This window comes from Astyanax mexicanus, chromosome 2, assembly GCF_023375975.1.
Source record: "Astyanax mexicanus isolate ESR-SI-001 chromosome 2, AstMex3_surface, whole genome shotgun sequence".
Taxonomy (NCBI): Eukaryota; Metazoa; Chordata; class Actinopteri; order Characiformes; family Acestrorhamphidae; genus Astyanax; species Astyanax mexicanus.
The window spans coordinates 58,639,995-58,666,580 of record NC_064409.1 but is presented as its reverse complement, the minus strand read 5'-3'; the positions used below and the strand labels follow the sequence as shown (position 1 = coordinate 58,666,580).

The 26,586-nt window shown below is 38.9% G+C and overlaps 2 protein-coding genes across 7 annotated transcripts in view; both read right to left on the bottom strand.

The window, feature by feature from the left end:
• The window catches only part of kif21a (kinesin family member 21A), a 60,388-nt gene extending 54,086 nt beyond the window's left edge, over window positions 1–6,302 (bottom strand). For 4 of the 5 annotated variants that reach the window (XM_049474641.1, XM_007228214.4, XM_049474643.1 and 1 more), the window contains exon 1: window positions 6,000–6,302. In XM_049474641.1, the coding sequence (XP_049330598.1) occupies window positions 6,000–6,043 (44 nt within the window). In that variant the 5' untranslated portion in view covers window positions 6,044–6,302. The remainder of the gene's footprint in view (window positions 1–5,999) is intronic. The other variant, XM_049474644.1, reaches the window with a different exon arrangement.
• Window positions 6,303–14,357: 8,055 nt separating this feature from the next.
• On the bottom strand, window positions 14,358–26,565 carry slc2a13b (solute carrier family 2 member 13b). 2 transcript variants are annotated; one of them, XM_049474648.1, is made up of 11 exons: window positions 26,434–26,565; window positions 23,897–24,377; window positions 23,010–23,169; window positions 21,744–21,949; window positions 20,896–21,004; window positions 18,338–18,501; window positions 18,132–18,243; window positions 17,890–18,015; window positions 17,624–17,742; window positions 17,354–17,506; window positions 14,358–16,381 (listed from the first exon to the last, which is right to left on the bottom strand). In XM_049474648.1, exons 2-11 carry the CDS (start codon window positions 24,348–24,350, stop codon window positions 16,167–16,169), a joined length of 1,818 nt encoding a protein of 605 aa, XP_049330605.1. In that variant the 5' UTR covers window positions 24,351–24,377; window positions 26,434–26,565; the 3' UTR covers window positions 14,358–16,166. The 2 variants fall into 2 exon arrangements, with proteins under 2 accessions (XP_049330605.1, XP_049330604.1); XM_049474647.1 differs by lacking the exon at window positions 26,434–26,565 and having other exon boundaries at window positions 23,897–24,590.
• Window positions 26,566–26,586: the final 21 nt, after the last annotated feature.

Sequence of the window (26,586 nt, the reverse complement as noted above, 5' to 3'; positions counted from 1 at the left end):
GTTTTTTTTATAAGAGCAGAATAATAATAATCGTTAGTTCGAATCCTGTTCATGTAGCTTGCCATCGGATACCGGAGCCCTAAGAGAGCACAACTGACCTTGCTCTCTCTGGTTGGGTGGATGGCGCTCTCTCCCCATATCACTCCAAAGGGGGATGTCACCTCGTCTGTGAGCTGATGTGTCGGAACCGATTCGCTGTGTTTTCCTCCGAGTGCGCTGTGACGCTACTCGGCAATGCTGCATCAGCAGCAGTTTTAAAAAAGGCGGTGGCTGACTTCACATGTATCGGAGGAGGCATGTGCTAGTCTTCACCCTCCTGGTTTTGGGGCATCACTAGTGATAAGGGAGTCCTAATGAGTAGGTTGGGTAATTGCCCATGTAAATTGGGAGAAAATAGGAAAAAAACAAAATAAAGACTGTTTTTAAACAAAGTCACCATACTATCTTATTCACGTTAATGTGCTTTACTTGCACATTGTTACTGAGGCCATGTGAGGCCAATTAGATAACACAGTTGTGGCAACAGGCCTGAGTACCACTCATATCAGTGGAATCAGCTACTTAAAGTGCACCCAAAGTGACAGGTGTTTAGACAGCTTGTATAATCGGCGTAGAAAAAACATGGCACAGACTTGGAGCAGCTGCATAACAGTTTGTGCAATCGGACAGTAAGACCAAGCATGAGGTTACCCAGCTAGCTTTCAAACATAGGGTATGTTTTTGATTGGATTGGATGATCAGATTTCCAACTACCATGACCATCAAAAACTAAGTCAGACCACTTGTATTTGAGTTTAGAGTCTCTGCCTGATTTCACTTATCTTGGACCTTGTTGGGTTGGGCTCGAATAAAAGTGTTTATGGTGTACAAATCACAATATAGCAAAGTAACAAACCACACTGTTTTCTCAAATAATAGGCCTATGCATCTACCGTGTTGCACTGTTCATTTACATCATTCTTAACAGATTTTGCTCATTCAAACAACTCGGAATTGTACTGGTATTTAAATGGTAATTTTGAAAAACTCTACCTCCAAAAAAATGTTGGGTTTAAATCTGGCTCAGGCTCATGATGACAGTTTATTGGGCAGGCTGGGTCGACTTGGACAGAGCATGCACAGGCTCAGGAATTGATTCCAGCCATGCCTACTAGTAATCACTGAACAGATCTCTTAACACATCCTCTAAATCAATGCCGTTGTGACCTTTCCTGATCTGGCAGTGATGTACAAGAGGACTCGACTCCACTCTTAGAGCAGGGCTGGCTGCTTTTATCACATCACGCATTAGTGGCGGACATAGTGCAGCCAGAGCACATTTGTACTGCCTCAGAGACGCTGACTCACTGTCTCAGGCCTGTCACCATGGAGAAAACTGCTTTGTCATACACTCACACACACACTCGCATATACCTGTTCTTACATTAAAACACAAACCCAAACAGACTTGTCTGTCACAAATATTCCTCATATACGTCACTGTCCCTCTAGCTAAAGCTAAAGCTAGCACAGTAGCACACTTACAGTATGTGGTTTCTGGCACTCTGACACTGAACTGAAACTTACAGTGTTACATTACACTGACCTGACCATGCTGAGCTGTAAATCACACTCTCAGCATCACCCAACCAAAGCATGAAATCAGCCACCTGCTTCATTAGAGATACACCAACCCAACATTTTCCACTGACTCCAAATCAGTTATCAGTTTTCTGACCTCAGCTCAACTCCTGCAGATCCAGTAGCAGTGCTCTGCAATGGCACTGGTATTTTGTAGCAGTAAAGTAAAACAAACATGAATTGCTTATTTTCTGAAAGACTGAGGCCAGTGCAACCATATGGCATCATAACAGCAGGTCTCTGTACTGGCAAGAACCTGACAGTACAATATGTATCACAACACAGGGGTCATGATTCAATATACTGCTATATATTGCGATACTGTAAACAAGACAATACATTTAACGTAATAAATATACAGCTCTGGAAAAAAGCTTATGAGTTTCATTGATTTTACAAAATTTAAAACCTCTGAAATATAATCAAGAGGGAAATGGATGATCACAAGCCATTAAACCAAGCTGAACTGCTTGAATTCTTTGCACCAGGAGTGGAATAAGGTTATCCAAAAGCAGTGTGTAAGACTGGTGGAGGAGAACATGACAAGATGCATGAAAACTGTAATTAAAAAACAGGGTTATTGCACTAAATATTATATTCTGGACTCTTAAAACTTTATGAATATGAAATGATCTATAGAGAATTCATAGTGTGACGTGCCCTTTGGAGACCCTGACAGCCAATATTGGGAAGAATCACGAAACAGGACATAAGTGAATATATTGAAGGAACATATTGCAGTTATTTTAAAATATAATTTTAGGAAAACTGTTATACTACAAAAACACATAATTACACATTAAATTTAGTACAGTTGTGTAAAACATATCACAATACAGTCAAATGGGGGCATGACTACAATTAATTCATAAACAAGGTGCAGTGAAGTGAGCTGTGTAGCATTCTAAACAGAAGACAGCTGGATTACAGGATTAACAATGGATTACTTTTTATGTTTTCACTGGGCAAAAAGACAGACCCAATGAGACATGCTGACAGTTTACAGGCAGTCTGGGTCAGCTCCAGCTCTGCTGTGCCAACAGCCAGAGGCCCACAGTGACACTGCCATTCCCCACCCACCTCACAAAGCCTCTGACCTAAAGAGTTCATTCCACACCCCCAGTTCAACGCTCAGTGTGCAGGGGGCTGCTCAAAGAAGGATTAGGCACTTGACATAACAGTGCAACATGTTATTAGTATCATGTCAGCTACGCTGTGTATTTAATTGTATGTCATTGCTCTCAATAGGAAAGACTGCAAAGACCTGCTGGCATGAAAAGCAAGCTTTAGCAAGGAAGGGGAAAGCAGGAATCTGCTTAACATGTAATGCATGCAAATTACAGTGTCCCTCTGTAAACAACACAGCAGCAAACACAGGATTAGTTTCTGCAACAGAGCCTTTTGGCCTAAATTCAGATTTAAGAGGACATTTCAAAATTAGGCTGTACACGTTGTGCAAATTATGAACGGTTGGTCATCATCTGTTGATCAGGCAATAATCTGAAAATCTACACAAAAAAAAACAAGCAAACAGTCTTGAAACTACAACGGACCTGATAAAACAGACAATATCAGAATTGAAGGAGCAATATATTATATTTACTCATCTGTACCAACTCTAGATAAAATGATCAAGATGTGTCCCCAGGTTGACAGGTATAATACGCAATAGCAGGCAAGATCACTGCAGCCTTACTGTCTTTCTGAAAAGCTTAATGAGTAAATATTGGCAATGCATTTGATCGATAGAGACAACTTAAAGCCCATAAGGACTACAAGACGGATGCATAGCTGGCTAATTTCCTGAGCTTTAGCTCAGTAATAGGGAAAGGCTTATAAGTAATATCAACATGTGAGTCCCTGCATTCATACACAGTTGTCAATGGGCAGGTAAAGTGATCCAGACTAGTGCTGGCTACTGCCACCATGCTACAACATGCTAAAATGTATGCAGCTGTTTACTATGTCAGCTGCAACCAGCATGTCAGAAATATATCTTACAGAAACAAAATCTCTGACTCTATACCGACTTACTTAACAATGAAAGTGATTATACATTGCTATTGTGAAAAGTTCTTAAATTGATCTTTTGCTCCTTTGTGCTGATTAAATGCCCTCAACCTGTCATTTGGGGAAAAGAGGGTGGGGCAGAAATTAGCCTTTTTACATGCTTGCAGTTATTTAGTACATATTATTTCTTTTTTCACACATTACTAAAAATGCTCGTTTTCTTATTTATTTTGAAGTGTTACCACAACTCTAGCCATGATTTCATTATGTGCAACACTAATCACAGATGCCACCCCAGCCATTTTGTTCCATGTGCCCAGTCTGCTAATGTCCGAACAGCATTAATAAGGACCTCGGCACACACAAGAGCATCAGACAAACCAGTGGTTTTTCCTGAATAAGGGATTACGTACTGGTGATGTCCCATTGCTCTGGTCTGGTCATGGCCGGCAGACACAACAAAGACTTACACAAAGACGGTGAAGGGTGGGTAAACCACCAAGCACGCTGGCTTTGTTCAGGTTGATATTGGGAGCTGAGTAACAAACGGAAGCTCCAACTCCCACCGGCCTGTGAAGCTCTCGAGAAACAAGCTCTGGATAAACGGCTCGTCAATAAAGCTGCTCTTTCATCGACCAACCGTCATTCAACGACCATTCTTGACGCTCTGACTGCAAGCTTTCTTTCTAAGCCGCCTCAGACCAGCTATCAATAAACCTACTCCTGCTACGGACAATCCTCTGAGCTACAGTAAACAAAGTTGCTGAAGGAGTTCACTGTTTGGGGTGACCCATCAGATTAGGTGACAAGATACATATAATAATTTTACACAGTAAAATACCGTAAAATGATAGATAAACTAGCTAGATAAACAGACAGACAGACAGGGGTTCTTCAATAGCTCTTTGGTAAGAGCAGTGCTTACTCATAGAACCAGTCAAAAAACTACTTAAAATGTATTTAAATAATTTCTTACCTGATTAAAAAGGTTTCTGTATGACAGAAAACATGTTTATGGTTTCTATCAGACTCTTGTTCTATATGACACCAAACATATATGACATATATTACATATATATACTTTTGTGGTCCTATATACAACTTTTATAAGAATATTTACGTAGCCCAAGTCCTGGACAATATTCACACATATACACCGACAATGCTTTTTAAACACATTTCCAATATTTCAATATATTATTCACAGCATGTCACTGACTTATGTTCATTATAGGGATCATTACATGAAGAGCAAAATAATTTTGTTCATTAGGTTTGTAGTTGTTGTGGGTTGTCCTCGGCACTCTTTTGTAATTTTGGCCATATTGTCCAGCCCTATATAGCCCTAATGTCTACAACTGTGTGTGTGTGTATATCAACAACTGCATCATTGCACACAAACAAAAATATCAGATGCTGGCACTGTCTCTGAATTTCCTTATGTAATTTTCAATACTTTATTTAACTAAGCTAGCATTCGGCTGATATTTATTTTTAAAAATTAGTATCGATTTAAAGACAATGAACATATATTTTTTTATTTCATCGAGTCAGTTTTTTTTAATTAACATTCCTATTTCTAGATTATCTAAATCCCGGATACTACACTTAATAACTTTAATAATTTTGTCATCAACCCTGCTTTAGAACTTCCCATTCTCCCCCTAGGTGCAGAATGGTTACATCATGCATTTGCATTTTGCTTAGGTGTGTTAGGCCATATGATGAATGTGAACACAGCACAACCAAGAAATCTGCAGATTCACCTTTTAATACCATAAAGTAGAGACTGTGCAGTTCTTTCCGGACAGGCGTGCAAAGTGGGGAAATGCTCTAAAACTGGATGTACCCAGTAATGGCCAGGGTGGTTGAAAACTGGTTATTCAGACTAAAACATAGTTTATGTTGCCTTTGTTGTTAGTTTTGCTCGTCACCCTGGCTGTCAAGCTTAAAACAGACAGTCTAAACCTGAGCATGCTGTGTCTATTTCAGCAGGGTATATCCACACAGTAGCTGCAGATCTGCCTGCCCCACCTGCACCGACTGCATTCACTCTGTCCTGCTTTGACCCACCTGATTCAGCTCTAGGAGCTCTTGATCATTAGCTCATGCTGTATGATTGAGGGAGGCATTGATAGACAGACTACACTGTGGAGTACAGGTGTAAACAGTGCGGTCAGACAGGGCACTGCGCTGATTATATGAGCCCCAGCAGGAGCAGAAGCAGCAGAAGGCCTGATGATAGCGGGCGGCTCCACGTTCACAGACTGATGTGTCTCAGGCTGCAGGCGGCAGGTAGCTACAGCAGCACCGCTAAAACCAGAACAAGCAGCAGAACACGCAAACCCAGAAACAGCAGAACTCCGTACCTCAGCGCCACGCGGACCGAGCTCTCGTCCTGCCCGGTCGTCATGATCCCGTGTCGCCGTGTTAATTTATCGCCCTCCGCCAAACATCAGCGACAACCAAGCAGCACGAGCAGCAGCACCTCCGCCTCGCCCCCGTCATTAAACAGCTACGAGCCGGGCGCCTGCCGGAGGAGGAACCCCGCTCCGTCTGCACATATGTCGGTAGATTTATGCACTCCGAAGCGACTCCGTTGCTCGAGAGCTCGCGAGCCGGACGGGAGAAGCGCAGCTCACGCGCCGCCGCCGCTGACGAACCGGGAGCCGCAATGCGTCACCAAGCCCCGCCCCCCGAGACCCCACTGAGACGAAGCCAATCACAGTGACATCATGCTACCCATACACACACACCCACACAGCATCACAATATATACCCATACACACACCCACACAGTATCACAATATATACCCATACACCCCTCCATACTATACACACACACCCACACAGCATCACAATATATACCCATACATACACACCCACACAGCATCACAATATATACCCATACACTCCTCCATACTATACATACACACCCACACAGCATCACAATATATACCCATACACTCCTCCATACTATACATACACACCCACACAGCATCACAATATATACCCATACACTCCTCCATACTATACACACACACCCACACAGCATCACAATATATACCCATACATACACACCCACACAGCATCACAATATATACCCATACACTCCTCCATACTATACATACACACCCACACAGTATCACAATATATACCCATACACTCCTCCATACTATACATACACACCCACACAGCATCACAATATATACCCATACACTCCTCCATACTATACATACACACCCACACAGCATCACAATATATACCCATACACTCCTCCATACTATACATACATACACCCACACAACATCATAATATATACCAATACACACACACCCACACAGCATCAGAATATATACCCATACACTCCTCCATACTATACACACCCACACAGCTCACAATATATACCCATACACACACACACACACAGTATCACAATATATACCCATACACACACACCCACACATCATCACAATATATACCCATACACTTCTCCATACTATACACACACACCCACACAACATCACAATATATACCCATACACACACACCCATACACATATACCCATACACACACACCCACACAGTATCACAATATATACCCATACAGACACACCCACACAGCATCACAATATATACCCATACACTCCTCCATACTATACACACACCCACACAGCTCACAATATATACCCATACACACACACCCACACAGCATCACAATATATACACACACACCCACACAGCATCACAATATATACACACACACCCACACAGCATCACAATATATACCCATACACACACACCCACACAGCATCACAATATATACCCATACACACACACCCACACAGCATCACAATATATACCCATACACTCCTCCATACTATACACACACCCACACAGCTCACAATATATACCCATACACTCCTCCATACTATACATACACACCCACACAACATCATAATATATACCCATACACACACACCCACACAGCATCACAATATATACCCATACACTCCTCCATACTATACACACACCCACACAGCTCACAATATATACCCACACACACACACACCCACACAGCATCACAATATATACCCATACACTCCTCCATACTATACACACACCCACACAGCTCACAATATATACCCATACACACACACCCACACAGCATCACAATATACACACACACACCCACACAGCATCACAATATATACCCATACACACACACCCACACAGCATCACAATATATACCCATACACACACACCCACACAGCATCACAATATATACCCATACACTCCTCCATACTATACACACACCCACACAGCTCACAGTATATACCCATACACTCCTCCATACTATACATACACACCCACACAACATCATAATATATACCCATACACACACACCAACACAGCATCACAATATATACCCATACACTCCTCCATACTATACACACACCCACACAGCATCACAATATATACACACACACCCACACAGCATCACAATATATACCCATACACACACACCCACACAGCATCACAATATATACCCATACAGACACACCCACACAGCATCACAATATATACCCATACACTCCTCCATACTATACACACACCCACACAGCTCACAATATATACCCATACACTCCTCTATACTATACATACACACCCACACAGCATCACAATATATACCCATACATACACCCACACAACATCATAATATATACCCATACACACACCCACACAGCTCACAATATATACCCATACACACACACCCACACAGTATCACAATATATACCCATACAGACACACCCACACAGCATCACAATATATACCCATACACTCCTCCATACTATACACACACCCACACAGCTCACAATATATACCCATACACACACACCCACACAGCATCACAATATATACCCATACACTCCTCCATACTATACACACACCCACACAGCTCACAATATATACCCATACACACACACCCACACAGCATCACAATATATACCCATACACTCCTCCATACTATACACACACCCACACAGCATCACAATATATACCCATACACACACACCCACACAGCATTACAATATATACCCATACACACACACCCACACAGCATCACAATATATACCCATACACTCCTCCATACTATACACACACCCACACAGCATCACAATATATACCCATACACACACACCCACACAGCATTACAATATATACCCATACATACACACCCACACAGCATCACAATATATACCCATACACACACACCCACACAGCATCACAATATATACCCATACACACACACCCACACAGCATCACAATATATACCCATACACACACACCCACACAGCATCACAATATATACCCATACACTCCTCCATACTAAACATACACACCCACACAGCATCACAATATATACCCATACACTCCTCCATGCTATACATACACACCCACACAGCATCACATTATATACCCATACACTCCCCCATACTATAAACACCCACCCACACAGCATCACAATATATACCCATACACTCCTCCATACTATACACAAACACCCACACAGCATCACAATATATACCCATACACACACACCCACACAGCATCACAATATATACCCATACACACACACCCACACAGCATCACAATATATACCCATACACACACACCCACACAACATCACAATATATACCCATACACTCCTCCATACTATACACACACACCCACACAGCATCACAATATATACCCATACAAACACACCCACACAGCATCACAATAAATACCAATACACACACCCACACAGCATCACAATATATACCCATACACTCCTCCATACTATACACACACCCACACAACATCACAATATATACCCATACATACACACCCACACAGCATCACAATATATACCCATACACACACACACACACACACAGCATCACAATATATACCCATACACTCCTCCATACTATACATACACACCCACACAGCTCACAATATATACTCATACACTCCTCCATACTATACAAACACCCACACAACATCACAATATATACCCATACATACACACCCACACAGCATCACAATATATACCCATACACACACACACACACACAGCATCACAATATATACCCATACACTCCTCCATACTATACACACACACCCACACAGCATCACAATATATACCCATACATACACACCCACACAGCATCACAATATATACCCATACACTCCTCCATACTATACACACACACACCCACACAGCATCACAATATATACCCATACACACACACCCACACAGTATCACAATATATACCCATACACTCCTCCATACTATACATACACACCCACACAGCATCACAATATATACCCATACACTCCTCCATACTATACATACACACCCACACAGCATCACAATATATACCCATACACACACACCCACACAGCATCACAATATATACCCATACACACACACCCACACAGCATCACAATATATACCCATACACACACACCCACACAGCATCACAATATATACCCATACACTCCTCCATACTATACATACACACCCACACAGCATCACAATATATACCCATACACTCCTCCATGCTATACATACACACCCACACAGCATCACAATATATACCCATACACTCCCCCATACTATAAACACACACCCACACAGCATCACAATATATACCCATACACTCCTCCATACTATACACAAACACCCACACAGCATCACAATATATACCCATACACACACACCCACACAGCATCACAATATATACCCATACACACACACCCACACAGCATCACAATATATACCCATACACACACACCCACACAACATCACAATATATACCCATACACTCCTCCATACTATACACACACACCCACACAGCATCACAATATATACCCATACATACACACCCACACAGCATCACAATATATACCAATACACACACCCACACAGCATCACAATATATACCCATACACTCCTCCATACTATACACACACCCACACAACATCACAATATATACCCATACATACACACCCACACAGCATCACAATATATACCCATACACACACACACACACACACAGCATCACAATATATACCCATACACTCCTCCATACTATACATACACACCCACACAGCTCACAATATATACCCATACACTCCTCCATACTATACACACACCCACACAACATCACAATATATACCCATACATACACACCCACACAGCATCACAATATATACCCATACACACACACACACACAGCATCACAATATATACCCATACACTCCTCCATACTATACACACACACCCACACAGCATCACAATATATACCCATACATACACACCCACACAGCATCACAATATATACCCATACACTCCTCCATACTATACACACACACCCACACAGCATCACAATATATACCCATACACACACACCCACACAGTATCACAATATATACCCATACACTCCTCCATACTATACATACACACCCACACAGCATCACAATATATACCCATACACTCCTCCATACTATACATACACACCCACACAGCATCACAATATATACCCATACACTCCTCCATACTATACACCCACACCCACACAGCATCACAATATATACCCATACACACACACCCACACAGTATCACAATATATACCCATACACTCCTCCATACTATACATACACACCCACACAGCCTCACAATATATACCCATACACTCCTCCATACTATACACCCACACCCACACAGCATCACAATATATACCCATACACACACACCCACACAGTATCACAATATATACCCATACACTCCTCCATACTATACATACACACCCACACAGCATCACAATATATACCCATACACTCCTCCATACTATACACACACACCCACACAGCATCACAATATATACCCATACACTTCTCCATACTATACACACACCCACATCACAATTTACCCATACTCACACACCCACACAGCATCACAATTAAATTATATATTATATAAATAATATTATATTTATATAATAAATCCCTAATAATACCCATTATATTATACATACACTTACTTAACATAGTATCATATAAAAATATATGTGCCCATATATTCCATATTATAATGTATACTTACCCAGTATAGTACCCATACCTATATTTATTTTGATACCCATGTATTTACCCAACAAACAATATACAATACAATCTATCATAATACCCATACATATATTCAACATAGTATCCACATAAATATTGATTTTAACACCAATCAAAATATCCATAACAAATACTAGTATTCTTACACATCCATACCATCCCCATACCAAATACCCTTACCCATCATAACCATATCCATCTCAAATACCCTTACCCATCATAACCATATCCATCTCAAATACCCTTACCCATCATAACCATATCCATCTCAAATACCCTTACCCATCTCAAATACCCTTACCCATCATAACCATACCCATCTCAAATACCCTTACCCATCTCAAATACCCTTACCCATCATAACTATACCCATCTCAAATACCCTTACCCATCATAACCATACCCATCTCAAATACCCTTACCCATCATAACCATACCCATCTCAAATACCCTTACCCATCATAACCATACCCATCTCAAATACCCTTACCCATCATAACCATACCCATCTCAAATACCCTTACCCATCATAACCATACCCATCTCAAATACCCTTACCCATCTCAAATACCCTTACCCATCTCAAATACCCTTACCCATCATATTACCTATCCCCATCCCAAATACCCTTACCCATCATATTATCTATCCCCATCCCAAATAAATTTACCCATCATGACCATACCCATCCCAAATACCCTTACCCTTTTAAATACACATGCACAGCAAATACACAATACCCTTACCAATAATAATACCTATATAAACACCCATACCCATATCATTACAATATTAATACCTGTGCATATTACAATACACACAATCTTACTAATCATAACACCCATACAAATACCCATACAGTACCCGTGCAGTACCACATACTCAGTTGTGAGTTGTAAACTTTGTTTTTAATTTTACATTATTAATAGTCTATTTCTTCTTCTTCTCCTTCATTATTATTATTATAATCATTATTATTTTAATAATATTTGTATTGTTGTTATACTATTCATACTTGTTTGTCACTTTGTCTATCTAGATTAACATCATGAATTAGTTTATTGTACCTGAATGTACCTGTTCATTTTCTCATTAATATGGTGTAACAATAAATATTATACATCACTATTCTAAAGTACATCCTTGATGCTAACATAGATATGCAGGCTATGATGCAAACAAATAAGGTTCACCAATCCATGTACATTTTCAGTGAAGAAGCCAAATGCAGGACATTTGCCGGCACTGAATCAACCAGCACTTACAGTGTTGATTTAACACTGACAAATTTACTGTGAAGTGTGTGTGCTGAAAGTGCACTGCTGAGAAAATGATGACAGTTGAGTGAAATACTGTGTGAACAGGTGGTATGGTGGTATTGGGCGCACCCATGTGGACTGTCTGTGTGCATTACATGCTTTTATGTAAAGCAAACCATGACTGCTTTACCCAACTTTACACTAAGAAATATAAACATGAATCAGAGATGGCCAGTTCTGGGCAGTGGTCAGTTTTAGGCCTGCCACAATAATTACATTATTTTACAATTACGATGTATTATACAATGTATGTACAGTATATGGCCTATAAGATTTTTACTTAGAGAGAGAGGCACATTCACATATATGATATATGATGAGCCATGATGCCCACTTTGTAAAACAGAGTTGTTTTATTTCTGTTTGATTTTAAAGGCTGTATTTGCATTATTATGCTTTTATATTATCATTATATGATTGGAACAAAATGATATTAAAGTGACAATAGTATTGTTAATCACTATTATTTCTGGGACGGTATAACATCCAAAGAACTGACAAGCCTACTTGAGTTTTTTTAATTTTATATATTGCAATCCTTGCAGGAACAAGAGAGTTGGAGTGGGCGGTTCTTGTGTATCTGCTTTCACAAAAACTTCATCACCACATTTCATGTTACATTCATTTTTCTTAATAAATTACAATTAACCAGCTTTTATAGCTCTTTACATGGAGAGCGGAGCTGGCAGTGAGGGGAAATAGCTCACCACAGGGCTTCTTGACCTGGTTCCAGATGGCAGTGTCCGGTTACCAGCTCTCGGGTTTCATTTATAGACAGTCAGAGCTACAGTATGGCGAGGGGTATCTCCTGCTGTGTAATCCAACAGAAACTGTAGACTGACTGTGCAAAACGCAGCAGGCTAGTTATGAAAAGCATGTGTCTGGGTGTTGGACACGCACTTCGGTACATGTTGTGAAGATACATGTTTTTCTATCACAGGCAACTAAAGGTTTCTTAATGAATGTAAAGGTGTTGACCGTGTTGGGTCAGTGCTACTGAGGTCAGAGGGGTCACACAGCATGAGGAAAGGGTCAAAGACTTAACAGGTTTTCACAAGACCTGTTCAGCTAAAGTGTAAAGTGAGAAGGAAAACATCTGTATTAACATTACATTTTTCATAAAAAATGTATTTCACAAAATATACATTAATTTATGTTTCAATGTCTGAAAATGTACAAAAGACCCCTATACAGCTCTGGAAAAAAATAAGAGACCACTTCAGTTTCTGAATCAGTTTCTCAGATTTTTTTATTTATAGGTATATGTTTGAGTAAAATGAACATTGTTGTTTTATTCTATACACTACACACAATATTTCACCCAAATTCCAAATAAAAATATTGTCATTTAGAGCATTTATTTGCAGTATTCATAAAGGTTTAAGGTTTAAGAATTCAGAAATCAATATTTGGTGAAATAACCCTGTTTTTCAATCACAGTTTTCATGCATCTTGGCATGTTCTCCTCCACCAGTCTTACACACTGCTTTTGGATAACTTTATGCCACTCCTGGTGCAAAAATTCAAGTAGTTCAGCTTGGTTTGATGGCTTGTGATCATCCATCTTCCTCTTGATTATAATCCAGAAGTTTTTTTAATCCAATTTATTACTAAACTGATGCTGATCCTGCTTTTAATAATCCTTATCCAATAAACCAGAGTATGCTAAAAATAATGTTGAGAACATTGTAGAAAAACTCAATGCCACTGTTACAGACATTCACTGACTTGCAAAACAACAAGTATTTAAATGGTCATTTAGTGTCACCTCAGGGGAGGCCTTGTAAATGCTCACACCTGTATAAGTTGTGAGATGTAATTTTCTGAATGAACACTGGCCATAGCGAGGTGACATGAATTGTCACATTTGTACCGAGAATAAAATGTCATAGAAGGTGATACCACCCATAGTAGACAGAGCAGTGGGTGGTAAAGATCGTGACCAGCTGCATCTGGTTAGAACTGTGTGTGTGAAGAGACAAAGGACACTCAGACAGAAATCACTTCCCTATTCAATGCAGGATGCCCAACGCACATATCCCACAGGCCAGTGCAGCTTTTTTTTTTAGCTTCCATGGGACATAGCAAAAGTCATGGTACACAATACTAGTCCTGTTTGTGACATGTGGCATGTCAATGTATGATTGCCAAAATTCACCATAATAATTTCTGAAAAAAATATTGTTTATAGATGCAATGAGACAGAAACTGTTTTTAAACAATTTCATTTTTTAAATCTAAGAAATTAGTAGAAAACTAATTTTAGACCCATATGAACTTTAATAAAAAACATTTTTTAAGGTTTTTAAAGCATTTTCCTCAAATGATTTTGAACCTTCTTGCCCAGGTATCACTTCACCATTACTGTAGCTGCAGTAGTAGAACACAAAAAGAAAACACTATTTTTTTTATTTGTAATTGTAATGTAATTTTTGAAATTATTTTAAATACTCTTTTATTGTGCAACAGTGCCAATAATAAAAATATAAAAATAGAAGCAAGTCCTTCTTTTTGTTACAGTGTCCCATAATGCATTTTTTCCAAACCTAAATGAGTCTACAAGATTCAAAGATTAAGAGGCAAATACAGCATAAAATACAACAGTATTTAAAATGATTTCCCCACCTAATGCTGGATGGAAATTTTACACACTAACCTTTACAGAATAGTGTACTATAGATCCCCACAGTTTACCAGTGTAAACGCAATCAGAGACACAATTATCTCTCTGTATGCATCTGAACGACTGAGATTATTTTAGATTGAATCCACAAAAACAAAAAGGGAACAAATAAAGCAATTAAATCTTTACTGTATGTGCAAAAAAGCATTAATCACCTGATCCTTACAGTTAGAGAACAGATATATCATCAGTATATAAGCAGCATGTGACTGTAAGAAATCTGAAGTTTGTTCCCAGTTCTATATGTAACAGTGATTATCTGGAATATTATAAAAACTTTCCCACCAAGGATACTGAAAAACATGATACAAGCTATTTTTTTTCAGGATAAAGGGAGGTAAAAGAGGCCTCTAAAATCTAATCCCCATCAGAGACATCTTCATCTGAGAAACGGTTGCCTCCTTTTACCCTGGTGTAATGCATGTTTTGGCCACCAAAGGCACCACAGGTGCAGAGATTCCTGCTGAACAGAGTCTCTATGTCCTCCAGCATGAGGCCCTTGGTTTCAGGCAGACAGCCCAGCACGAAAAAGAAGCCTAGCAGTGCCAGACCTGAGTACAGGAAGAACGCACCTACAAAAAGCAACATACACAACAGTTAGTTCCCAACACACAATCTTCAAAATTAATGTTTTTTTTTCAGAATCATTGTATATCAGCAATACGACTGAAGAAACACTCGGCAGTGTTCCATGTCCAAAGTTTGTTTCATTTTAAGCTGGATTTTGTTTTAATAAACACTAAAAGTCACTAGTTATCCAAACCTTTGGATAAATAGATCCTCAAAACCCACACAAAACAACACCAAGATCTTCATTAGGGCCAGTAAACAATACAATATACAAACATTTATGATCATAGCTATCAAACCAAGATGAACTGCTTGAATTTTTGCACCAGAAGTGGCATAAAATTATCCAAAAGCAGTGTGAAAGACTGGTGGAGGAGAACATGCCAAGATGCATGAAAACCGTGATTAAAAACCAGAGTTATTCCACCAAATATTGATTTCTGGACTCTTAAAACTCATTTCTCATTTTCTTTCTCAGGCATTTTTCATGTTCTGCAAATAAATGCTCTAAATGACAATATTTTTATTTGGAATTTGGGAGAAATGTTGTCCGTAGTTTATAGAATAACAATGTTTATTTTACTCAAACATATACCTATAAATAGCAAAATCAGAGAAACTGGTTCAGAAACTGAAGTGGTCTCTTAATTTTTTCCAGAGCTGTATATGCTCTAGTTAAGTATCCTTTACTCAGTTCTCATTTACACTCCATCAAAGTTACATAGTGCAGTAGCAGTACTGTAGAGTGTAGGTCTAGAGTGGAAATGACAGATATTCCATTCCATTACAAGTCAATGAAGCATCAATATAATTTTGATGCTGTTCTTTCAGTGTAAAATTGAATAATGAAGCTTTAAGTAATAAAACACTAACTAAATGATGTAATAGACAACAACAGCCTGTTGCAATAAGTGATCACCAGCAGAAAGCATCAAACACCATCAGTTTAGATCACCCCTGGTGTAAACTCTTACCATAGTATGTGAGGTACTCTGCCACATGGAGGAACGTTAGAGATACGAGGACATTACAGATCCAGTTGACTCCAGCAGAGCAGGCGTTACCGGTGCTCCGAGCCCACAGTGGATATATCTCTGAATTTACTGTCCACGGCATGGGCCCCATCCCTTCAGGCATACCCACACGAACACACAAGATAAAGTACAAGAAATTGCAATCTTTATTTATAGTTTATACATTGATATTTGGGTAACAATTATTAAGTATTCCTTTCATCTTCTTACCTGGAGCAAAGAAGGCCAGATACAAAATGAGACCCAGCATAACGATCCAGGAGTAGGGAGTTGGGCAGTAGTTATAGGCCCATAATGCACCTGTGTTACCTTGTGTAGCATTGGAGCACCTGAATGAAGTACAAGGCGTGTATTATAAACTTACACTGTACAAACAGTGTAAAATGGGGCTTAATAATTAGAAAATGAGACAAAAAAAAACATTTTGAGGAAAAATATTGAGAAACAAATTAAGGAAACAAAAAAAAAAAATGTACCTGCCACTAACTGCTTCATCAGTGTTGGCTGGATCAACAGGATCACAGGAGGAGCTCAGTATGGTTGAGCCATTCTCACGGTAACAGAAGCCGCAGGCCGGATCCAACATACAGTTTTCACAAAACCTGGAAATGGGGAATATGCCATATTTACGATAATTTACAAAGAAATTAACTACAGAAAAACTCTGACACAACGTAATCTGCATAAAACCAACAACGCATCCCTCAGTCTCACTCACCCATAGTGTGAGCAGGTGGTGTTGAGAGAGGTGGGGTGAATGGTGACTGGTGGAGAGGCCTGAGCAGAGAGTAGAAATCCCACCGCAAGAACAGACAGACTGACTGTAGTACCTGAAGAAAGCAGTAAATACAGCTTAGTTTTACTAGAATTTGAATTTAAATAGAGAATTATTTTGAATTATTGTTAATGGGACTGTCTTCTTACCAACAATGCTGCCCAAAATCAGTTTTCTGCGGCCCACTCGCTCCACTAACCAAACCCCCACCAGTGTGAACAGGAAGTTGGTGAATGCCGTGGCAGCAGACAGCCAGATGGCCATCTTATCATCCCTCACTCCTGCCATCTGCAGAATGGTAGCACTGTAGTACCTAAAGACCAAGAAAAGGAAATGTGCTAAAGTGTCATACATAGATACCACAATAATTCATAACACATCCCTAAATAAAATAGTTTCTTAAGTACTAATGCATATTATTGTACTATCAGACAAATTCCTTATATGGTGAGAATTTTTCTTCTTCCTTTGTCTACCAGCACCAATTATGGTTACTAAACACACCAGTTCTCTTTATTACCCTTTGCATTTTATTTCAAGAAGTGACAAAATTAGATCACACAAACATTAAAATTAGTTGTGCCACATCCTATGATAAAATATTCCATTAAACAAGTTTCTTAAAGGGCTCCAAGTGGTCCTGGGGACTAAGGAGCTGCCACTATAATCAGGAGATCACTGGTTCGAATCCTGTTCATGTAGCTTGCTGTCGGCTACAGGAGCCCTAAGAGAGAGCACAATTGGCCTTGCTCCCTCTGTGTGGGTAGATGGCGCTCTCTCCCTATATCACTCCTAAGGTGATGTCGATCAGCACAAGGCGTCTGTGAGCTGATGTATTGGAACCAAGTCCCTGCGCTTTACTTTGAGTGTGCTGTGATGAATCAGTTTAAAGAGAGGCGGTGGGTGACTTCACAAGTATCGGAGGAGGCATATGCTAGTCTTCACCTTCCTGGTGTTGGGGCATCACTAGTGATGGGGGAGATTAGATTATTATTATTATTATTATTATTTTTTTTTTTAAAGAAACAAGTTTCTTCAGATGAACTAAGGCAGACAAAACCTTTTACCTCTAAAATGGCATTCAGCTAAATATAAATTAATGTTTCTTTCTTTTTTTTTATCATTTTAAAGCATTTCTATTGGTTTATTAAATAATGAAATTTTGACACAATGCAAAGAACAAGTGCAAGATTTAAATTTCAAAAAAATAGAGTGACTATTTGTAATTTGTATTTATACTGCATATTTTAATCAATTTCACATTTACTTTGTTCTTCAATTTTCCATATGAACACTTTTAATCTGCTTCCAAATGTTCCATAATTAATTTTCCCAAAGCTTTGACCAGCAGGCTCAGAATGTATACCATGACCATCTTCAGATGGTACTTTCTGTTTCTGTATATTTAAATACTGGACAGGTGTTTCTTATACCACAATAGCAAAAACAACAGGTAAATGCAAAACTATGACCTGCTAAAAACTGTAATGCAGTTTAAACATTATTTGTTAGGGAGGCTACTTGAAAAAACACAATGAATAACACAATGAAACATGTACATTTCTGCTTTATGTAAAGCACAACAACGGAAATTCACTGAATAGCATAATGTCTGCTGGACTTTGATCTCCACAAACTTGTGACTAAAATTATGATGGCCATTTATATGCTTGGCTGGTTCAAGGATGTTTACTTTGTAGCTCATTCTGTACTTTCCCTGATCCCATGGGAATTTCTGTCTACACCTACAGTAATTAGGACAGAGTATACACTGCACTTTATATATATATATAGAACAGTTTTACCTCACCACTTTTACGTTTGAACTCCAGCAATCCATATTTAGCCAAAATTGAACATTCTCAGATTTTAATAAAGGGTATATTTTAAGAGATTTAAGATTTAAAATGGATGTGACTCCAAACATCGCAAACAATGTAAAAGGATTTAGATTAAAACCAAAATCCTCAAATACAATAAAACTAATACAACTTTTGACCAAGATTTATTTACTAAACATATAAAAATGCTAACCAATTCATGATTGCATAGAGGACACACTGGGCTAACTTTTAAAATCAAAGATCTGTCAGATGTATTTTACAATTCTGTATTTTACAACTTTCTAATTGTTTTTGCCGACGAAATTAGGGACAAATTGAGTTTTTAGCACAAAATTAAAAATAATTTCTACATGCTAATAATTAAAATGTGTAAAACTATAGTAACTACTAACAATTTAACATTTAGTAAATACACTAAATACATGATATTTCAAACACATAATCACCATTCTTTTTTCATTCATTTTCAGACCTGAACTTTTTCCTGTCTCCCCCAATTCCTGTATATTTATGCAGTGGATTATATTCAAGGGTTTTAGGTGTGCCGTATAATCCAAAAGATTATACCTTGAGGAGATCATTGCTGAGAGAGCAAATAAAGCAAAGTATGTTTAAAGCATGTGAACATATTTGCGTTTCCACAGTGTACACAATACGATTATTTTTTTAAACAAGAAAAAAGGCCCGGCCCATTTTTAGAGCAACATAAAAACTATCTACTGAAGACAAGGTGCCCATGCTTACTTCAGTAACATTTTCACTGTAGCAAACTATTTCGTGTTGAGTTAAAACACAGAGCACTCATTGTCTTCTGTAGACTGTCCACCCACATGAGCAGTGTGTTCAGTCAATGAGTGTCTTACATTACAGTGTTAATCCCTGAAAGCTGCTGGAACATCTGAAGGCCACAGCCCACGACGAGAGCTCTCCGGGCAGGTGCAGAAGTCAGGATACGCCACAGGACCAGACCCCCTGTCAAACAGCCAATAAATGTCATGGCATCATTAAAGTTATCTGTATATAATTTCCAAAAATAAGCAGGTATTTTCTCATGTGTATAGGATTAACACTTTTTTACACATTCTAGTAAACTTGCGGCATTTATTGGAATCATAGTTTAAGGTTAATGTGCTTCAATGTATATTTAATTTGGTCTGGTTAATTTTGTTTTCACACTACAGTTTAGAAAATACAAAAAAAAGTATCATGTCCCAAACACCTACAAGAGCTACATCTACCTATACCGGAAAATGAATGGTTTGTAGAATGTTGTTAGTTTTGTGTGTTGCTTTTTCAGGGGCTGTACCTTATCAAATCTCCCTGTCTGAATTAATTTTTCTTTGTGTGTATCTGCATCATACATCAGAATGAGTGCAACAGAATACATCTTTGTTTTCTGTTCATAAATAAGGATAATCTACAGTTACAGCAGATACAGAAGTCACAAGCATAATCATTTGCGCTTATACTGCTGTGTGACATATGTAAAGGGAGCCACAACATTGATTTTGTTTTATCCTCTATTGTAGAATGGGTGATGACAGCCTGGCTTAACACCTTGTAACTGGTCAAAAAGTTAAAACCATCTAAAAAGCGTTTTCTTAAACTGCAAACAAATTGTTTTAGACAGGCTGTTTTAGTCCAGAGCAAGTTAGGTATGAAAGCACTCTCTATCTGAATCCAAAACCTTGCCAAACAGCAGTTGGCTCACCTCCAGACTCTTTTTCCTCTTCTTCGATGATGTTCTTGATGTTGTTGAACTCCTCATCCACATTCTCCGTGGCCCTGATGTGTGTGAGCACCTCACGGGCCTGCTGAGACCGACCCTTCTGCAGGAGCCAGCGAGGACTCTCAGGCAGGAAGAGGAAGCCTATGAACTGCAGCACAGCAGGGACTGCTGATAAACCCAGCATATACCTACAGAAACCCCCAATAAAATGTACACAATCATATCATAGGTCAGAAATGTCATGATCTTTCCTTTTTTATTTGTTTTTGTTGTGTTATTTCCTCACATTTTAAATGTAATACATTTACAATGTAATCTTACTGTTCCAGCTAACATGCTGCTATGTTGTTCACATGTGTAGAACAATGGCTAGGCGAGATCCATGTGGCTCTGAGTGGGTTTGTAAATGTGTTGTTACTGGGACCGGGTTGGGCTTCCTAAATGGGCCCCATAATGACAGTCTGCCTAAGTCTCATGTGGATCCTATCTAGGCCCCATATGCAGTGTACAACCCAGATGGGGCACATGTTTATTCTTTCTCCATCTTTGTTCTGATGTAGCCCATTACTGACATACATACAGCTCTTGAAAAAAAATAAGAGACCACTTCAGTTTCTCTGATTTTTATATTTATAGGTACACGTTTTTAGTAAAATGAAGATTGTTGTTTTATTCTATAAACTACAGACAAAATTTCTCCCAAATATCAAAAAAAGAATATCGTCATTTAGAGCATTTATTTGCAGAAAATGAGAAATGGCTGAAAAAACTAAAAAGATGCAGAGCTTTCAGACCTCAAATAATGCAAAGAAAACAAGTTCATATTGATAAAGTTTTAGAAGTTCAGAAATCAATATTTGGTGGAATAACCCTGGTTTTTAATCACAAAATTTTATGCATCTTGGCATGTTCTTCTCCACCAGTCTTACACAATGATTTGGATAACTTTATGCCATTCCTGGTGCAAAAATTCAAGCAGTTAAGCTTGGTTTGTGATCCATCCATCTTGCTCTTGATTACATTCCAAAGGTTTTCAGTTTGGTAAAATCAAAGAAACTCATAATTTTTAAGTGGTCTCTTATTTTTTCCAGAGCTGTATGTGAAAAAAACTTTCTAGTTCCCACTTTGGCTACTCATATAAGCATGTTTACTACATTGTTAACAAGGGTGTAATTAATCTATTTTTTATATAAATCAAAACAGCAAAACAAATGAAAAAAATATATATAAGCCTACTCATGTACATACCTCCATCCTCCATGGCTCAAGTAACTGAAAGCCCCATCCACCACACTGGCTATAAACTGACCGCCGGTGATAAAGAGGGTGTTTATGGTGACAAGTTGACCTCTGAGGTGAGAAGGAGAGACCTCAGCAATGTACACAGGCACTGTCATAGAAGCTATACCTGTGGAAATAAAACAGTATATACTTTTAAACTGAATTTTAAGACAGTAGGTCTACATAAATAAATTAAATGTCTACTACATCAATCTCCAAAAGAATCCAGGCTTCTAAATAGTAAAAATGACTTGCACAGGAATTCACTGCTTTTAGATTTAGATGTTCTAGAGAAACATAAATTGTGACAATGCCCAATACCAAGAATGGGCTAAAAGAGCATAATGCCCATCAGAATTGGTGTACAGAGCAGTGAAGCTGTGTTCTCTGCAGTGAACAGGAAAATAAAGGTGGAACTTTTAATCCAGAAATAATAATTGTATACCAATAACAGTAATAACAGTTATGTTCTTGTGGCAGAATGCAATCGAATTTGCACATGTTGAGACCCAACATGTGACGTAAACCTGTCCAACCTGTGCTGCATAACACTGATGGGGATTTGTCCTTTAGGCTCTTTTGTCACGCACCACAGATCAGCTGCTCACCATCCAGCCTCCAGCTTCTGCCATCTACCTTCAGTTAATTTTTTTTTTGCCACCATCACCACTTTTTTACTTCTTGTAACTGGTCAGAAAGTACAAACCAACTAAAAAGTCCTTTCAAACTGCAAAAAAATGGATCGTATTATTCATTTAAGACCAGCTGTTTTAGTCCAGAGCAAGGTAGGGATGAAAGTACTTTCTATAAACCACGTCTATATATATATATTGTGTTATTTATCTGGGACTTACCTATGCCAAGCCCAACGATGAGTCGCCCAACAAGAAGGACCTCTTTATTGGGTGACAGACTCAGAACCACGCCCCCGACTGAGAAGATGAAGCTGGCCAGCAGAATGCACAGTCTACGCCCCAGCGCTCCGTTCAGAAAACCCCCAGCCAGGGCCGCGACCGCCGCCGCCCCCACCGTGCTGGAGACCAGCAGCTCCTGCCACAGTGCGCTCAGCTTCAGCTCCTTCTTCAGCAGCAGCATGGCTCCAGACACCACCCCGGTGTCGTAGCCGAACAGGAATCCTCCCAGCGCCGAGAAGAAGGCCAGGAGGTAGACGAACCTGGCGGAGCCATCAGAACCTCCCCCAGCAGCAGCAGCAGCAGAGTTAGAGGGTCGGGTGTTGATGGACGGAGCGGTGATCAGACTGCGCTCTTCCTCCATCCCCCTCCCAGCGCTCATCACCTCCTCCTCCATGATCCACAGCTCCACACCACCATCCTCCTCCAAATCACAGAGAAGCACAGACATCCATTTAAAACAAGCACCCAGCGAGCCGACAACGCGAGACCGCGAGGTGAGGAAGTGTGCACAGATTAAAACTCTAAACCCCACTAAACTCCAGAGACACTGACATACAGACTGAAATTCAGCAGCTTATACAAAACGTAAACATCGAAACGTGGAGCACAACTCAACATGCGCACTACTCTCTCGCCACGCAGTGGGGGCGTGGTCACGAGTATGACGCCAATTAATGGGCGTGTAAAGACAGGAATGCTGATTTTCACATTAAAAAAAAAATCAAACACTCAAATTAAAATCTACGTAGCATGACTGAAACCCTTTCCCACACATACCCCAGTTTTAAAAAAAATCCTAATAGTCACTCGAATTAGCTTCTTCCTGAGTCTTTTCAACTCTTTCAGACACTGCATCCATTACAATGGACATAATATATTTGCTTTCATTTTTAAATGTTTTGTTGCACATAACATTAATTGAGAGATGCTTTTCATCAGAACAGACAAGAAACCAGCCAATGATCAAGTTTATAAAGCAACGAAACAGTAACTTGGACCCATCCACAGCAAAAACACTGGAAAAAAAAACTGTTTAGGGATGGTTTATGAAATAAAAAGATCAATAAGAATAAAAAAATATTACAAACAATGAAAATGAAATGTAAATAAAAAATAATAATTTATAATTTATTAAATATTTTAGTTAATTTAATTTATTTGCTTTATAGATTTTATAGTAGAATATTAGAGTCTTCTTTTCTGTGCATTACAGACAAAAAAACAGTATTCTTTCAGTTTTCCATCACTGGAAATTAAGGTCTGAAAGGTTTAAAATACAGGCGATCTGTGTGGAAGATCTACTGTACAGCTTTGTTAGGATAGTGTAACTTAATTTTAATATATTGATGTGAAAACACATCTAGTCCTAGCCTTAGGAAATTAGATTAAATGTAATTTACCAAATCTATGGTTGGTTGATAAAAGTAAAAAAATATATATATTTTTATAAAACCTTACATTGATTGCGATACATGATTGCAGACAAAATTTAGCACAGATCTTCCAAACTGACAACATTGAATTATGCTCTCTTTAGTTACATTTTAAAACAACAAATTGTGGAGTCACATATACAACTCGCTCCAACAGGCTTGTGTTAACTACACTGCAAAAAGTAGTTTTAAGGTTACAATTAAATAAACTGAATAAATATTTAATAAATCAAATAAATATTTGTCTTAATCATTATTTAATTCAGAGTATCTATTTGAGCTGAATAAGTCCAATTCAGTTGCTTGATACTGCATCAAGTATTTTTCAGGTTTTCCCTTACTTAATATACGGTCATAATACAGTGTAATAGCGCCACGCCGTGGGGACGAGACCATAAATATGACGTCGAGCAATGGGTGTGGTCTGACATGGAATAGCTCAGTTTAAGAAATACGCGATAGGCTAAATTATTTTAGAAAACATACAAACAAATAGAAATAATATTATAAGATATATTTTCTTACATTAACTAATGGGCGTTCTGCAATTTTACATATTTTAATCTGTGTGACATTCTTAAAATAAACTTATTTTTGTCGTTTTGAAAGACACATTACATTTCTGGACAAATAAATCTCAAAGGTTTGGTTTCTGTGTTCAGAAAACACAAGCCCGAAACCAGCGTGTTCTGCCGAGTTACGCTACCCATCAGTTTGTGCTACTTGGCTGCATTGCGCATGCGCGGACTCAAGTTTAGTATGTTTCGTGTGATTTTTAAAAAAATCATAATTCTGTTTTCTGGGGTGCATTATAGCTGCGTTATACAGTATTTCTGACGTGGTGCTTTTAGCCTATCGAAATAGCAAATCTCCTGTTTAGTTAAGCTAGCTTTACGTCCAAATATACTCTGTGGTAGCACGATTTGCGGAGTAAGCACAACTCGTCAGGACACCGGCACAATTTTTTCAATAAAAAAAATACAACCTAAACAGCTGACTAGCTATAAACACCTATATTTATATTTAGCTGTTAGATTAACTCACCTCTCGCAGTAAATCTTCTATTAGTTACAGGTCTTGGTGTTGGAGGAGTAGTCTGTGCAGTTCCCCCTCTTGCTCCTGCTGCTGAAGCTTCTTCCTGTTTGAAAGTTGCTCCTCCAGTCATATGACTCACAGGTCGCTTATTACTGCGGCCAG

Coding starts and splice junctions, on each gene's coding strand:
- slc2a13b (XM_049474647.1), bottom strand. CDS start 24,404: ATGTCTGTGCTTCTCTGTGATTTGGAGGAGGATGGTGGTGTGGAGCTG. Junction 21,950..23,009: donor TTGAGCCATGGAGGATGGAG/GTATGTACATGA, acceptor GGGTTTCTGTAG/GTATATGCTGGGTTTATCAG. Junction 17,743..17,889: donor GATGAAGCAGTTAGTGGCAG/GTACATTTTTTT, acceptor TACTTCATTCAG/GTGCTCCAATGCTACACAAG.